Raw genomic sequence first — 15,657 nt, 5'->3', positions numbered from 1 at the left:
GTCGGACAGCGACATAGGGGCAATAGCAATGGGTGGCATAAGTGTGATATGACAATTGTTGGTTGTGATTTTGGTTGTTAGTGGTGGTGTAGTGAGAGTCGTCGTGGTCAATAGTACATCTGAATAATGGCATGCGGTTTGGTGCGTGTTTTTGTATATTTTGTGTGAGCAAAACTTTCGGGGTAATAGGTCTTCCATAGTTGTAGAGTTTCCACCTCGCATATTTCTCGAATTAAGTTTTCGCATCAAGTTTTCATCATTGTCGCACGTCGTTGTCACAAGATACTCGTTGCTGCCTTGAGGCTTTCCTCATATTTCGATAAATAAAATATTTTTCATTATAAAATTATATTGAATTAAATTATATGTAGTGATTACTTGTGTTACGTTTAGCAACTTGATTTGAGTTAGTAATTACATTTAAATTAAATTATTTAGTGATTGATTAAAGTTAGCAATAAGTCGCTCTTTCTTCACCTGCCATTTGGCGGGAGTTTGTTTTCATTTCCTCATTCCCCAGTTACATACGCAATTAGTTGTGTTTATTCATGACGTCTTAAATCAGTTGCGTCTGTTTCGTTTTGGACACGGACAAATAAATGTGACCCAAGTTGCATCTGTTCGAGAAACATACGCGGTTAGGGGTTTAGAGAGGATTTTTGTCGCATCTAAAACTCATTTTGTCATAGTATTAAGAGAGGGAGGATAAACAAGAAATATACATTTAAAATATTTGGACGGAGTTTATGCGGCCCGCTAGTGGAATTGAGGTGGCGGCATAGTGTGGCGGCGTCGACGATGGATGTGATTTGCAGACTACGTCAAGACCATTGGTTCGGTTATTGTGGTAGAGCAACGTGGGACGTGAGTCTATTGTAGGTGGTGTGCAGGGCCGGCCCGATGTCATCCGGGGCCCTAGGCGAATAAAAATTTTGGGGCCTTTTGAAATTAAATTCTAATCGCTTGATATCTACACTTTAACTCAAACACCAATTCTAATTGTCCTATGTATACTCAAACTCAAATCCAAGCAGCCAAGCTCACACGCAAATTCTAATTGTCCTGCATATACAACCAGAGAGAAGGATCAGCCAAAGATAAAAGTATCGGATATGAACAGTATAAATATTTTCTACATTGTCTTGTTGTAAAACTTGTAACTATCATCTGAAGCAAATAAAAGCATAATTTGAGCATCCATGGCAACAATGAGTATTGAATATCAAGTCAAAGTACATACCCACAATCGCACAATTCAATACCTACAATTCAATTAAATTTGAGCTTCAGTAAAGAAGTAACACTGCAATTCAAATCCCTACATATATCAAGTCAAATTACATTCCCACATCAATTAAATATGAGCTTCAGTAAAGAGGTAAGACTGCAATTCAAATCCCTAAATTCAAAATCAAATCCCTAATTTTCAAATCCATTCTCAATATTCCAAATCCCTAATTTTCCTCACCTTGATTTAGTACGACTCGGTCGGACTCGGAGATGCACTGCTCGTTCGTTTGGGTCGCGCGGAGATGGCGCACTCGGCGTTCGCCTGGGTCGCGCGGGGCGGAGTCGGTGCGTTCGGCGTTCGTCTGGGTCGCGCGGGGGGAAGACGGCGCGTTCGGCGTTCGTCTGGGTCGCGCGGGGCGGAGACGGCGCGTTCGGCGTTCGTCTGGGTCGCGCGGGGCGGAGTCGGCGCGTTCGGCGTTCGCCTGGGTCGCGCGGGGTGGAGACGGCGCGTTCGGCGTTCGTCTGGGTCGCGCGGAGCCGGAGGAGAGGGTCGTTTGGGTCGCGCGGAGCCGGAGGAGAGGAGACGGCGCGGAGGAGACGACGCAGAGGAGAGGGACGTCTTGGGTCGCGCCAGGGATTGAGAGACTCGTTCGTTCGTCTAGGTCGCGCTGAGGGAAGGTTAAATAGAAATTTTTTTTTGGGGCCCATCTATATTTGGGGGCCCTAGGCTTGGGCCTAGCTCGCCTTAGCCCAGGGCCAGCACTGGTGGTGTGATGTGGGGAAATTTGCGTCAATGTCACAAATTCGTCGGGTTTTTGCATTTGTGTCACAAAATTGTCAAAATTGCATTTGTGTCACGTATTTACATTCGTGTCACATGTGCAAATTTCAAATTACTCTTTCTCGTCATTTAATCTTTTTATTAGTTACTCCATGTCTTCTGAATTTTTACAATACTTCATTAAAAATCATTTCATCTTCCTCTAAAACTTTCTAAAAATTTTGCATGTGACTTATTTGCAATTGGATTGCCAATTTGTGACATAAGATGCAAATACCACTGTGATGTGGGTCTCTATCATTGCAGTGGTAGATCAATATCCATGCCATTGTAGTGGCTCGTAGGGGTGTACAAAAATTGACCGAAAATTGGTTAAACCGATAACCGAACCGATCCGGAACCGAAATTCGGTGCCACGTCATCAAACCGAAAATTCGGTTCGGTTAACCGAAACCGAATTTAAGAATCGGTTCGGTTATCGGTTTTGAAAATCCAAAAATTCGGTTATCGGTTATTTAACCGATTTTTTTTATCCGGTTTTGAAACCGGATAACCAGTTTTAAAACCGGATAACCGATTTTAATCGGTTAACCGATTTGAACCGGATAACCGATTTGGATAATTGTAACATCTTTAAAACTGGTTAACCAGTTTTGAAATCGGTTAACCGATTTTTTCGGTTAACCGGTTTCAAAACTGGTTAACCAGTTTTAAAACGGTTATAAAACCGGTTATCGGTTTTACAAAACCGGTTAACCGAATTTTCGGTTAACCGATTTTCGGTTTTGGACCAATTCGGTTCGGTCATTGGTCCAAAATTTTCAAAACCGAAAATTCGGTTTCGGTTTTCAAATTGGTCCAAAACCGAACCGAACCGAACCGATTTCACCCCTAGTGGCTCGATGTCGATATCCAATTCTTTTTTTTTTCGGGATTATTTTATTTTTCAACATTTTATCAAGCCATTGTGTTTTGAATGTTTTTGTTTTGAATTGTAATTGATTTAACCATTATAAATGTTTTTTTTATAAGTTAAAGAATCATATTTTTAATGATTAAATGATCTCTCTAATCTTATAAATACCATTGCAAACAGCTATATTTATAGTTCAATTCGATTCAACATAGATGTTCTATACTTTATTTGTTTGTGTTTCAGTCTATTTCAAATAGAGTACTCAATGCCCACTCTCTAGGCAAGTAAAACATTTGCTTTTCGCCTCACTTCAAAGAAGGCCTACACATTTGTATTTCAGGCAAATACATTGAGAAAAATAAAAATTGACAGTCAAATACTTTGCACGGCCCATCAAAGCAATGGGTTATTAGTTTTTTTTTTTTTTTTTTTCTTTCTTGAAATTAGGAAAGTGTAGAGACCTCAAACCTATTGTCTTGATTACCACATTTAGTAATTCAAACATTTTTTGCTCCTTATTTTTTGTTTACACAATATTCATATGCTCATTTTTTTACAAATAAAAATCAAATGTTCATTTTATCATCCTCCTTTACAATTTCAAGCTTCTATCTTTTTTTATTATTGTGTGGGTTTATTGTTTGTATTCGATGGTATTGTCAATTTTTCTTGGTTTAGTTTAGTTTAATTTATCATGTCTAGTAAGAAAATATATGACTGGGGTATGATAAAATTAAAAAAGAAAAGAAGAATCCGTATTCAATATCAAGTGATTATATTTATCAAAAAAAAAAATATCAAGTGATTATCTAATCACTAATGTATAAATGATCGGTTTAATTTGGAATTGAAGTTGATCAAAAAGTAAAGTAATTAAACATGCTCAAAACTAATCGCAAAAAGAGAAACTAACTTTGAATGGTTGTTTGATAAATCATTTTTATTTATTATCATGTTTGAATTTATTTTGTGTGTTTAAAAAAACAGTAAGATGCAAACATAATTGATAAAGAGAAAAACGTTGGAGGCGTGTCTCGTTACGTTATTTTTATTATTATCATATTTAAATTTCTTATGTGTAAAAAAAATATTATAAAAAACCTTATATTAAATTTCCGCTTTAGGATTTGAAATGTGTTAAGCCGGCCTGCTACATGCAATTTAAAAAAAAAATACTTTATGCTATATGCAGGGACGGAGTTACAATTATCGAAGAGACTAATGAGAAGATCGCGATCATTCAGCAACGATTGAAAACAGCTCAGAGTCGGCAGAAGAGCTATGCTGATAAGAGACGAAGGCCACTCGAATTTGAGGTAGGAGACTACGTACTTTTGAAGGTATCTCCACGTAAAGGTATTTCCCGCTTTGGAAAGAAAGGAAAATTGTCTCCTCGATACGTAGGACCTTGTCAGATTACTGTTCGAATAGGTCTCGTAGCTTATCGACTTGCTCTACCGCCAGTGTTATCGGTTGTGCACGATGTTTTTCATGTGTCAATGCTTCGGAAGAGTGAACCCTATCCTACAGCTATCGTTCAACTTGAAGATGTACCAATTCAAGAGGATGTCACTTACGATGAAGTTCCAACCCAGGTTGTTGATAGGAAAATGAAAAGTCTTCGTAACCGTGAGATTCCGTTGGTGAAGGTTTTGTGGACACATCATGGAAGCGAAGAAGCGACTTGGGAGCTGAAAAGCGAAATGATGGAAAAATATCCGTACTTATTCCATGTACCCAATTAGATCTTAAATTTCGGGACGAAATTTCTCTAAAGAAAGGAGAGCCGTAACGACTCGAAATTTTAAGCTTAATGTTGTAAATTAAGTTTATTAGAAGGATGAGGAAATTATGTAAATTAATTTTCTAAGAATCGTTTCCATTATTTTTGGTGGGAGTGATAAGTTTATCGAGTGATTTAAGATATTATAAGGTAAGGGAAAATCTCATTCCGATTGATCGAGTTATGGCGTGGCGAGACAGACCGAGAGTGAGCTCTTTCAGAGAAACACGGAGAATGAAGACGAAAAAGAACAACGGGGTGGCTGTGTGGGGTCCACAGAGAAACACCCCATCCACATTGTAACTCTTAAATCTTAAAACTGAAGAGAGCCTTTGACTTTTCACCCACTAAAAGCCACAACACCACAAAACAAAAACAAAAAAAAAAGCCACGTCACCTTCAAGCTCATCGTCGTCGTTACAAAAAATGGGCATGAAGATAGGCATAGTCGGATTCGGATCTTTCGCCCAGTTCTTGGCCAAAACGATGATCAAGCAAGGCCACACTCTCACAGCCACGTCACGCTCCGACTACTCAGATCTCTGCGCCGATCTCGGCGTCTCTTTCTTCGCCGATGTGGAATCCTTCCTCGGAGTGGAAAACGACGTCGTATTGATCTGCACCTCAATTCTGTCCTCGTCGGAGGTTCTCGTGTCGATGCCGATACGGCGGTGCCTGAAACGACGATCCACTCTGTTCGTCGACGTGTTGTCGGTCAAGGAATATCCCAAGGAGCTTCTTCTCAGAGTGAGTAAAGTCTCTGCTTTTTTCTGTGCTTGATAAGATATTCTTAAATAATATTGTGGAGTGTGTTTGGTTTTGCTGTGGTTAGGTTTTGCCGGAAGAGTGTGACGTGTTGTGCACGCATCCAATGTTCGGGCCGGAGAGTGGGAAAAATGGGTGGCGAGATCTGACTTTAGTGTACGACAGAGTTCGGATAAGGAATCGAGAACTCTGTTCAAGCTTTCTACACATTTTTGAAACAGAGGTTTTTATTTTCTTATTAATCTTAATCTGGTTTGTGATTTTGACGACTGACTGACTGGAGTGTTGTTATCAGGGTTGTAATATGGTGGAAATGACTTGTGAAGAACATGACAAATTGGCTGCCAAAAGCCAATTTCTCACTCATACTATTGGAAGGTATTTGTTTTTTTTTATATTCTCTTTTAAAATATAGAAAATTACCATGAGGGGTAATATCTAAAGGTTGATTTTGCAGGGTATTGGCGGAAATGGAGGTTGAATCTACGCCCGTTAATACAAAAGGATTTGAGTCACTGATCCAATTGGTATGAAGATGGAACTATGAATTTACACAAATAATGATATATTTCGTGTAACTCAATGGTCTTTTTCTCTTTTTCCTGCAGAAAGAGAACACTGTGAAGGATAGTTTTGACCTGTACAGTGGGTTATTTGTGAGAAGCAAGTTTGCCAAAGAAGAGGTGTGTGAATTAGTTCCTCGCTCAAAATAACGATTAACAAAAACAACCTGAATGCTTTTGATGAAATGTTCACTCTTAATGCAGTTGGAAAATCTAGAAGTCGCGTTCAAGAAGGTCAAGCAGAAGCTGTTAGATAAGATGACTGAAGAGCGAGAAGCTGATGGTCTTGAACGACTTTCACTTACAGAATGACAAGAAAACGAAGAAGACGTTCACAAGAGATATCAAACATTTGGATATACTCGATCAGATATTGTTTTACAGTTTTATTTTGTTATATAATTATACTTTTGAAAATCCGTTGCAAGGTTAGCTGTACTAAGGTATTCAAATACCCGCGGAACCGTCAGACAAGCCAGCGAACGAACATTACTGAAATGACTTTAAACCAAATATTCAGAATTTTACAAAGATCCATGAATCTGCTGGAAGCAAATACTCAGCCTAAATTTATATGAAGCTAAATGCATTCAAAGTGTCTACAGCCTAAAATGGCTGGTCTTTAAATAAATTATGCAATGAATTATATTATATCCTGCATCGTCATGAAAATAAATCGAATATTTTCAATGACTGATGTACAACAGTTGACAAAATGTATCTACGATCCATTTCCTCTCGTTTTTTATTTATACCAATTTCTTCAGATAATCTGAAGGAGAAAAAATAATTACAACATTCTATACGAGAATGTGTTACGGGTTATCACCTCACTTGTTTTGAATTTCGTCTACATTGGGATCTTCTATTGTATTGCATTCCAAGGCCACTGGAGTCGTAGACTCTGTCACTTCTAAGGAGGGTGATTCATCACTCTTACGAGTTTGAAGTCCCGTACTCCGTGCAAGATCAATCCATTGCTGCAACATTCAACAATCAATATCATGGTCATGATTTTCTTGTTCTTTTACAGAAGAATTAAATCAATGATATGAGGCACAATTATATTATGCATTGAGTTTGTAAACTGATCAACACAAAAAGGAAAATTTGAATTAGGGAAAGAGAAGAGTGTAACCTGAGTTCCCCAGTACGAGTTGATTATCCGAGCGACAAAAGATATCGTATTAACCAAAAATTCTTGAGACGCAAATTCATCAGATATGCGATGCTCAATGATGCCGGCGATAAACTGAAGTACAATCAATAGAAGGCAATGTCAAAACAGCCATACAGAAATATAAAGACACAATTCGTTGTACTACTAAAATAAAACTATAGGCAGAGTCATGTTACAATATTCAAGTTTGTTACAGAATATTGCATTTATTAGAGGATATCACTTAGTGATTATACAGAATATTATGTTGTTAATGTAGAATATTAGGTAGTTATTGCTTTTCTTGTATGTTACACAATTGTATGTGTATATATAGCCATACCATGAATAAAGAAATCACAGCCTTTTTCTCTCCAAATCTCTCTGAGTACAAAGTTTAAGCATAAGCTATTTGGTGATGTACCTGATAACGGAGATTAGCTGATATTCCAAGGAAGGCTGAGTAAACAAATGCCGTCTTAAGTATTGGTGATCTTTTAGTTTGCTGGTTAACAATAACTTCTGGGTTAAGGAATCGACGAATGGCAAACAGGGAGTTTGAGGACGCGACGGCACCGATGCTGGAAATAAATCCAACACTGGCAAGTTTCAGACCACCAAAAAGAACCGAAAGAACTCTAATATTGAGATTCCAGTCCTTCCCGACGGGGCTCTTTTGAAATGCGTTATCTGGGATCGATCCAAGGAGACCCGTTATACCGCCCGACCCATTAAGTTCGTTGGCAGACGAAAAGAAGGACAACGTTGGTGCGGGAAGCCATACTGTAAAGAAGTCGACTACTATTCCTCTCACAGTATCTGTTACAACGTAATCGAGCTCTTCAAAGAAGTTTTCTTTTCGCCTCTCGTACTGTGCTAAAAGGTTTGTAGTAATTGAGATAGATTCTTCGATGGCTAATCGGTTCAAGAATTTAGGATCTGCCAACAATCTTTCCCTAAAACCCTACATGAAAGTGAAAATGGGTTAACTCATTTGTTCTTCATCACCACCAACAACTGATTTTTCAAATAGTAAACTCAAGATAAATAGCATGGCCAAGAGGTAGGGTTTTTTTTTTTGTTTTTTTTTTATGGATAATAAATTAACAATTATATCAGTTTTTTCAAGAAAAAAAACTTTGGCCAAGACGTAGTTTTTATTTTTTTTTATGTATAAGAAAGTAACAATATATAAGTTTTTTTCAAGCATACCTGGAAACGATTTGTGAGTTCTGAAAGAAGAGGATTCTGCTCCAAATCAAAAAAGTTCTGTAGTACTTCTGGTGGTACCAAACCACTATCCAATCCTTGCTGAAGATCCTGATAAACATGTCACGATTGATCCAGTAATTATGATTAGTTCATAAAATTAAAGTCATAATGCCATATTTTCATTCAGCTCAAATTGTAAGAGTAACCAAATACCTAACAGCATCATTATCTTAGGAATTATAAGACCATACATCATATACATCAATGCTTGACCAAAAAAAAAAGTAACCTGAGGAAGGTTATCCCGTGTCCTGCCAGCAGCGTTCATAACCCGAGCAATTTCGACACGATCGAAGCAGTTGTGATTGCAGGGTCTTGCAGCAGAATACCAAAGAAAATCAGCAGCCGGGACTTCTCCTTCTCTTCTTATTAGCTGCCTCTCGGGGTCGAGTAATATAACCACTTGGTTTTTCTTTGGAATTTTCTTCGAAATCCTCGCCGGTAAACCAGTTCCTCTGGGCCCGTACATGACGTGGCTCGAACCTGTCACCACCACCATCATACCCTTTTCCACGGAGGCTTCCAAGATCGTCCGAGACATGGTATGGTCCTCGACTGCTCTCGCTTGTGCCGAAAGGAACGAACTTGGTGCGAAAGGGACGGGTTGGTAAGGAAAATTCAGGTCAAGCATCGATTGGCGTGCTACAGAATTGAAACCGGAGATGAAGCCCGAACCCATTGGAGGTGCATAGAGTTTGCGATCGGCCTTCGAGAGTCCGTTTATTCCTTCAGCTTGTACGGTCCTTAAAACCTATTGTTTTCGAATAATTAGAATCTTCATTCAACCAGCAAAAACACCATTTAAAAAAAAAAAATTGAATATGAGAATGCAGCTAAAAATGACCCGAGATATTAGGAAATTCCAAGCTTGTCTCGATATATTTATATGAACAATGTAAAGTACCTCCAGTGGAGTACCACAAGCTACGATTCGAACCGCATTATCGCGGCAGTAACTCAGAAGAGGTTCGTACTCCTGCCACCGCTCGGTTGGCCAAAAATATACGTAAGTCTTCAACGTTTCAACATCTATCCTGTATCATGTATAATTGTTTTCTCACGATCAATTTTTTTATTTTTTAAGGGTTTATTTATCATTACTTATTGATGACAACGAACTTGAGAATCTTTCTATATATAGCAGATGACTATCAGACTGCTTTTTTAGCTGGCAAGAAGAAAATAACTACTGAAAAAAATTAGTATAAATCTCAGTCAAACTCGACCAATTATATAAGAAAATAACTACTCGTGACTTCATTTTACAGTCCTAATCAACACAGATAAAAATAAACTAATATTAATAGCAACTAAAGCCATTTGTACTAAAAAAATTCGCCAAATTACTTCAGACGCGAATAATAAACGAAAATGCGATACCTTTTGTCCATGAACTGGTCGATCTGGTTCTGAAAATCGCAAGAAAAAGCTTCGAGAGCCAAAGAAACCGGGCGATCGATCTCGACGCATCGCTTCTTGAGATTCCTAACAATCTCCAACTCCAAATCCCTGTCGTCGCGAATCGGAACCTGCTCCGCTTCGCCCAAATACACGACCCTCGCGCTCATCAGCTTCTCCCAAACCTTGCTCGTCTTGTCCTTACCCACCGCCATAGGCTCTCCGATCGCCGTCGCGTCGTAAATCCTCGAGTTTATCACTTCCTCTTCAACCACCGCCGGCGCGGAAGAATCCTCCGCAGTCACCGTCGCCGGCGCAGTCGCTGGCGCGTCGTCTGCACTCGCCAGCTTCGATCGGAGAATCCAAGCGCCGAGCGCGAGCGACGGCGCGAGAATCGCTTGCCTCCTCGAAAGCTCCGGTCGCTTTGTCCCTTCGTCGCTCACGCGGCATTGGACGGCGCGTGAGCTCCGCCTCGGCGCGACGGAGACTCGCCGGGAAACGGAAGTTTTTCCGGCGAAAAATCTTCCAGAATTCGACCGAGAATTGGCTACGTACGACGATACAGGTCCGTCGAAGCCATTACCGTGAGAGCTCTGGAGCTTCATTTTCGCGGCTGAGAAGGGTCAAATCTCAAAACGTCATCGTTTTTAGACAGATGAAACGAGAGAGAGAGGACTCGGAGATCCGATTTTGGGCTTTTTCTTTATAGTACTACCCATTTCCCGTGCGCCTCGTAAAATATTATCGCTTTTTTCCTAGTCACATAAATTAAGATAAACGTGACATGTCAGTCTCTAAACTACAGATTTTATTTGCTTGTTTTACTTTCCTATTAGTCTTCAATTTTGCTATTGGATGATTGCTGACCATATGCTAGAAAGTTGGTTTAAGTGGTGGGAGTTTTTGCATTGTCTAGAGTTTTTGTTTCTTTTCCATCTCTCTTTTTCCACCTGGTCACACTCACACCGGACTCTATTCAGATATTGGAAATCTAAAATATATTGTAAAGAGCTTACGCGGAATTGACAAACGAAATCAATCGTACAATATGAGGTTCTCTGTCTTTCTTACTAATGAAGAAATCAAAATAATAAATGTAAAAATTGAAATTACAGTCATTTGAGTGTTTGTTACAAATATGTTTCATGTGATTTATGTAACATGCGCTAAAATTAATGAGAATATAAAGTGAACGTAAATAATGCAGAATAGTAAACGATCGCACAGATTGGTCACTCAATTCGACAAATCATTCTTACGTTTGAGGATTTTTACCAGGTAAAAAAAGAATTTATTACGATTATGTGTTATAGTATGATTTTACTCTCAACGACTCTCTCACTAACTACTTAACGTATGTTTATCATTTTCAACTGCAACTTAGGCTCCCCTAAGTCTTAGATGCCCTCGCTTCTACATAATATCTCTTATGAGACTTCTACAAACGTGTTCCCCGTTCTCACAAAGAACAATAAACCTTAACCTCTTCTTCTAATACGCTCAAACCCGTATAGAATAAACCCCAACAGAGAAACAATACACACTCAAGAGAGTAAGTAACACAAGCCGTTTTTTACTCTCAACAAGATATTTCTAAATTATAAAATATGAGTGCGTGACCTTCTAAGGATTTGTTACATTTCCAAACTTTGAATCGGATTAGGAGTTGCTTGGGCTGAATCGTCGAGTAGATTGTTACAACAGTTTTGGCAACAATTTCGCCGAAAAAGTCCAATAGGCCCATTACGACCTATAAGTTGTTTTGCTCATCAACCCAACTAATAAATGTGCAGTAACAATTGTCAATGTATATATTTTAGCATTATATATATAAGAGATGATTTTATAATAAACAAGTAATTGATGGTATATGTGATCGATTTGAAAACTCATGAGTTATTTTTATTGTGATGCGGTGACAATCTTACACGAATAAATGATTTTTTTTACAAGATCAATATGTTACTACAATCTTAATAGTTAATATGAGTAATCATGAGGTGTTTGTGTGAACCTGACCGTTAGTTAATTTTGATATCATGTGTTGGATCCTATGTGGCATGGTGTGTTTGGCAAAATAATTTGTGTTTAAGTTGTTCAAGTCAAGCTGCAAGAAGATGTTCAAGACCCGGGTTACTTTATCTATACTGTTCTCTCGCGCGAATAAAATTGAAAACTTCATGTTAGAATATTGGGTATATATTATTGGATATTTGGTTTCCAATTCTCTTAAATTCAAGAGAGATATGAGGCTTTACATAATATAAAACTCCTCCAGAGTCGAATTAGGTCATTGTCCTTCTTATAGGTAAATTCGCGTTGCCTTATACATGTAGCTAGTCTCTTTATTCTGGAGATCTTCATCGACAAGTAGCTATTGATGCTTGCAACTTTCTAAGTCATTCTTTGATAAACTTTCTAATTTCACTATGGTATTGTTACACATGAGCGTACAATACAAGTCATACACTATTACATTGAATGTAAAAATATATACGAAACCAAGAAACGAGAATGCTCTTATGAAGTCATACAATTTGTTCGTTTATGGCAGTTGAACATATCTATGAAGAGAAAAATTGCAACAATAACGACATTTCATACACACTAGAATGAGTCACTTCAATAGCAATTCAACTCGTATATATTAATTTTGATCAATAAAATATGTGTATTCTTTATTCGTTAGAGATTCAATGTTGTGCGATCCGTTTTATAAATTTTGATGTATGTTGATGATATTCTCATAATTCGAAATCAGTCTTACGTTTAATTGTTGGCTTGATGGTCTCCCTCCATCGATCAATATTCTTGATAAAGACATGTACGTCCTTTAAGTGTTTTAAGTCTATAAATACGAACCCATTTTCATCTGCTTTAGTTTCATGACCATATTCACAAAGCAAATGTCCAAGCCTCCAAGGGCAATCTTGTGCCAACCAATATGCTTCGACTAAAATTAGTTTTTAGGTCGCAATATAGAACTCATATATAGTTCTAATAAAATGTTATAAGGTTCTTTAGTGCGTATGATTAGTTCCGAGATTACCTACAATTGAACTTTTAAGTTAAATTCAACATTGAAAAGTTGCGAAGCACATTATTATTAATTTTTTTTTTATCTACTTTGCTTGCTACATAGTGCCGAGATTTTTGAAGGTGCATCTTAAGAAGTATCCAAGCTGACACATATTCGAAATTGGATGCACAGCTATTTTCCATCCTAAGATTCGATTTGACATAGTTCGTCTAAAGATACTTATAAAAATAAGATAGACAAACTAAATATAGAACTTCGAACGTAATAAGAAAACTGTTCCGTCCCAAAAAGAATATATTCTAACGCCACGTGAACAAAACTTTTCATAATAAGAAAACTGTTCCGTCCCAAATTAGACCGATTCTTTTCCGTTCTAGTACTACTCATTTAAAACAAATTAAAACCGATATATCCTCTGGTAAAAGGAAAAGATTATGTGACCGGAATAATGAAATTCCATTCCCACACTGCTCACAAAAAAAATCAAACATATATTTAAAAATAAAAATCAGTAGTATAGCTTCTTGGCATGCTTAGCGAAGGTGTGAAACCTGCGAATAATCTCCTTGAAGGCTTTTGAGAACTTCCACAGATTCGGCTTTCGCATATTTCCCGCCGAAAACTTCAGCGCCATTAAGCAACACAGCTTCCCATTCGTCCCATCGTCATTATCCACGTCACCACCATTACATTTGCCATGCAAATAGTCACCATTTTTACTATCACCACTCTCAATAATTCCCTTCTTCTTGCTATCGTCGTTTTTCGGGGTCACGTTGTTGTCGTTTTTCGGGGTCACGTTGATGTCGTTTCTCGGGGTCGCGTTGATGTTGTTTTTCGGGATCGCGTTGTTGTCGTTTTTCGGGATCGCGTTGTTGTCGTTTCTCCGGTCATAGTCCTCGAAGATCTCCCACAGCATGTCCATTCTTTCTTCGTCGTCGCTGAGTCGCTCCTCGAACAGCTTGCAATTATCGGCGATGAGATTGGCGGTGGTGAGGAGAGAGAGGGTAAGTTTAAGTACGGTGGAGAAGAGAGGAAATAGGAAGGAGAAGAGCTTGAAGAGGTACGGAGAGAAGAAGATATGGTATGCTAAGTAGAGCGGGTTTGACAGAGGAAATACCAGTCCTTCAGATTTCTGCTTCGTCGTCATGGCGTTTGACGAGGAAGAAGAAGAAGAAATTAATTCCGACATTGGTTGAGAGTGAAGAAAAAAAAAGTAGTGAAAGAGCGTGCCGTTATTAAAGGAATACGATTGAGATGAAAAGAGAAACTAATTTATTTCGACAGTAAATAAAGGGTAATTTCGTTTATTAACGATATTGTAATTGGAAAGTACCCATAATATCAATATTAATTACGTATATTGAAATATTTTATGCATTATTAGTCATCAAGCCATGTGTGATACCCCAATTTATTCCAAGATACTATTTAAGTTTTATAAGATTCAATAGTACATATGCCATTTATAAATTATGTATAGAGAAGCCCTTAAAAAAAATTACGTATAGAACACATATATAAAAATGGTGCGTGTGGTTGTGATACGGATATATATATATATATATATATATATATATATATATATATATATATATATATCTTATATTATATACTGGTTATTTAGCGGTTAGTAATTCACACGTTTTTATATTATTTATTTACTGGAAGTATATATATGTAAAGTGATAAAAAGTTGTGTGTAATAATAAATTTAAGCTGATATATAATAATAATAATTTTTTATAATAATAATAATATAGTGGATTAGTTTAGTTTCCAACGATCCAATTCCAATGCTTTAAGCATTATTGCTTTTGAATATATGTATATATAATTTATAATCCGGAGGAGTTTGGGATTATTTTGAAAGAGTTTGTTTTTTTTTCCTAGTCAATACGAGAAACAGGTTAACAATAATAAAGTAGAGATAAATATATTAGTTCTCTAGTTTTTATATCTGGTGGAGATATTATGAACTATTTTAGGAACCATATTATATAATTTTTTTTTTGAAGCAGTTAAATGTTAAGTCACGTTTTTTTTTTTTTGAAGCTAAAATGTTAAGTCACGTTAAAAGTGCGTTTTCTCATTCAGCTATCCCTCTGATATCTTCCTCCTTACGAGCTCTCCCTCTCGCACTTTAATTTTTCTTCTTTCTCTCCCTATTCCCTATTCTATCTCCCTTTCCACAATATAAAGTCTAACCACAAATTTTAGATCTATTATCTTCCGGAGCCTAAAACTGTTAAGAAGCTTTTCTCTTCATCTCTATCAAAGTAACTCGTTATTATAAATTTTGAAATGTGTGGGGCTAACGGACAACATGATGTTTTCCTACAGAAATCGCGCGGCGTGTGTGGTCAATTTCTTCTATTCTCCTCCCTGAAACCTCTGTTTTGACTCTCCGTTGCGTCAAAGCGTCGAGAAATAATTCAACAACGGCCTTAACACCAAGATACTCCTCCAAACTTGTAAATCATCATAAACACACACAAAATCATCACAAACAGCCACAAACTTGTATAAATTCAAGTCCGAACATAAGTGATATGTTCGTATAAAACTCTTTTATCGGGTATTGGGATGATGAGGGTTGTGGGTTATAAGATAACATATGATCGGAGAGGTGGTAGATGGCGAGTCCGTGGTCACCGAGAGAGAGAGAGAGAGAGAGAGAGAGAGAGAGCAATTGGTGGAGCGGGTGGTGAAGCAGGGTGGCCAATATGGATAGTGTTAGAGGGGACAAC

The 15,657-nt window shown here is 37.7% G+C and overlaps 2 protein-coding genes across 2 annotated transcripts; one reads left to right on the top strand and one right to left on the bottom strand.

Moving 5' to 3' along the window:
- Positions 1–5,013: 5,013 nt before the first annotated feature.
- LOC149379714 (arogenate dehydrogenase 1, chloroplastic-like) lies at positions 5,014–6,571 on the top strand. Its single transcript, XM_089603700.1, has 6 exons — positions 5,014–5,457; positions 5,543–5,698; positions 5,771–5,853; positions 5,933–6,002; positions 6,084–6,158; positions 6,243–6,571. The coding sequence occupies exons 1-6, from the start codon at positions 5,137–5,139 to the stop codon at positions 6,348–6,350; spliced, it is 813 nt and encodes a 270-aa protein (XP_089459826.1). The 5' UTR covers positions 5,014–5,136; the 3' UTR covers positions 6,351–6,571.
- LOC149379713 (DUF399 family protein, putative (DUF399 and DUF3411)) lies at positions 6,528–10,580 on the bottom strand. Its single transcript, XM_089603699.1, has 7 exons — positions 9,850–10,580; positions 9,374–9,503; positions 8,699–9,220; positions 8,410–8,517; positions 7,622–8,161; positions 7,177–7,290; positions 6,528–7,018 (listed from the first exon to the last, which is right to left on the bottom strand). Exons 1-7 carry the CDS (start codon positions 10,470–10,472, stop codon positions 6,869–6,871), a joined length of 2,187 nt encoding a protein of 728 aa, XP_089459825.1. The 5' UTR covers positions 10,473–10,580; the 3' UTR covers positions 6,528–6,868.
- Between the last annotated feature and the right edge of the window lie 5,077 nt (positions 10,581–15,657).

This window comes from Urtica dioica, chromosome 12 (genome assembly GCF_054948205.1).
Source record: "Urtica dioica subsp. dioica isolate 48M chromosome 12, U.dioica_male_clone48M_v1_H2, whole genome shotgun sequence".
Classification (NCBI taxonomy): domain Eukaryota; kingdom Viridiplantae; phylum Streptophyta; class Magnoliopsida; order Rosales; family Urticaceae; genus Urtica; species Urtica dioica.
The sequence above is the reverse complement of the archived record's forward strand: the minus strand, read 5'-3'. Positions and strand labels throughout refer to the sequence as shown.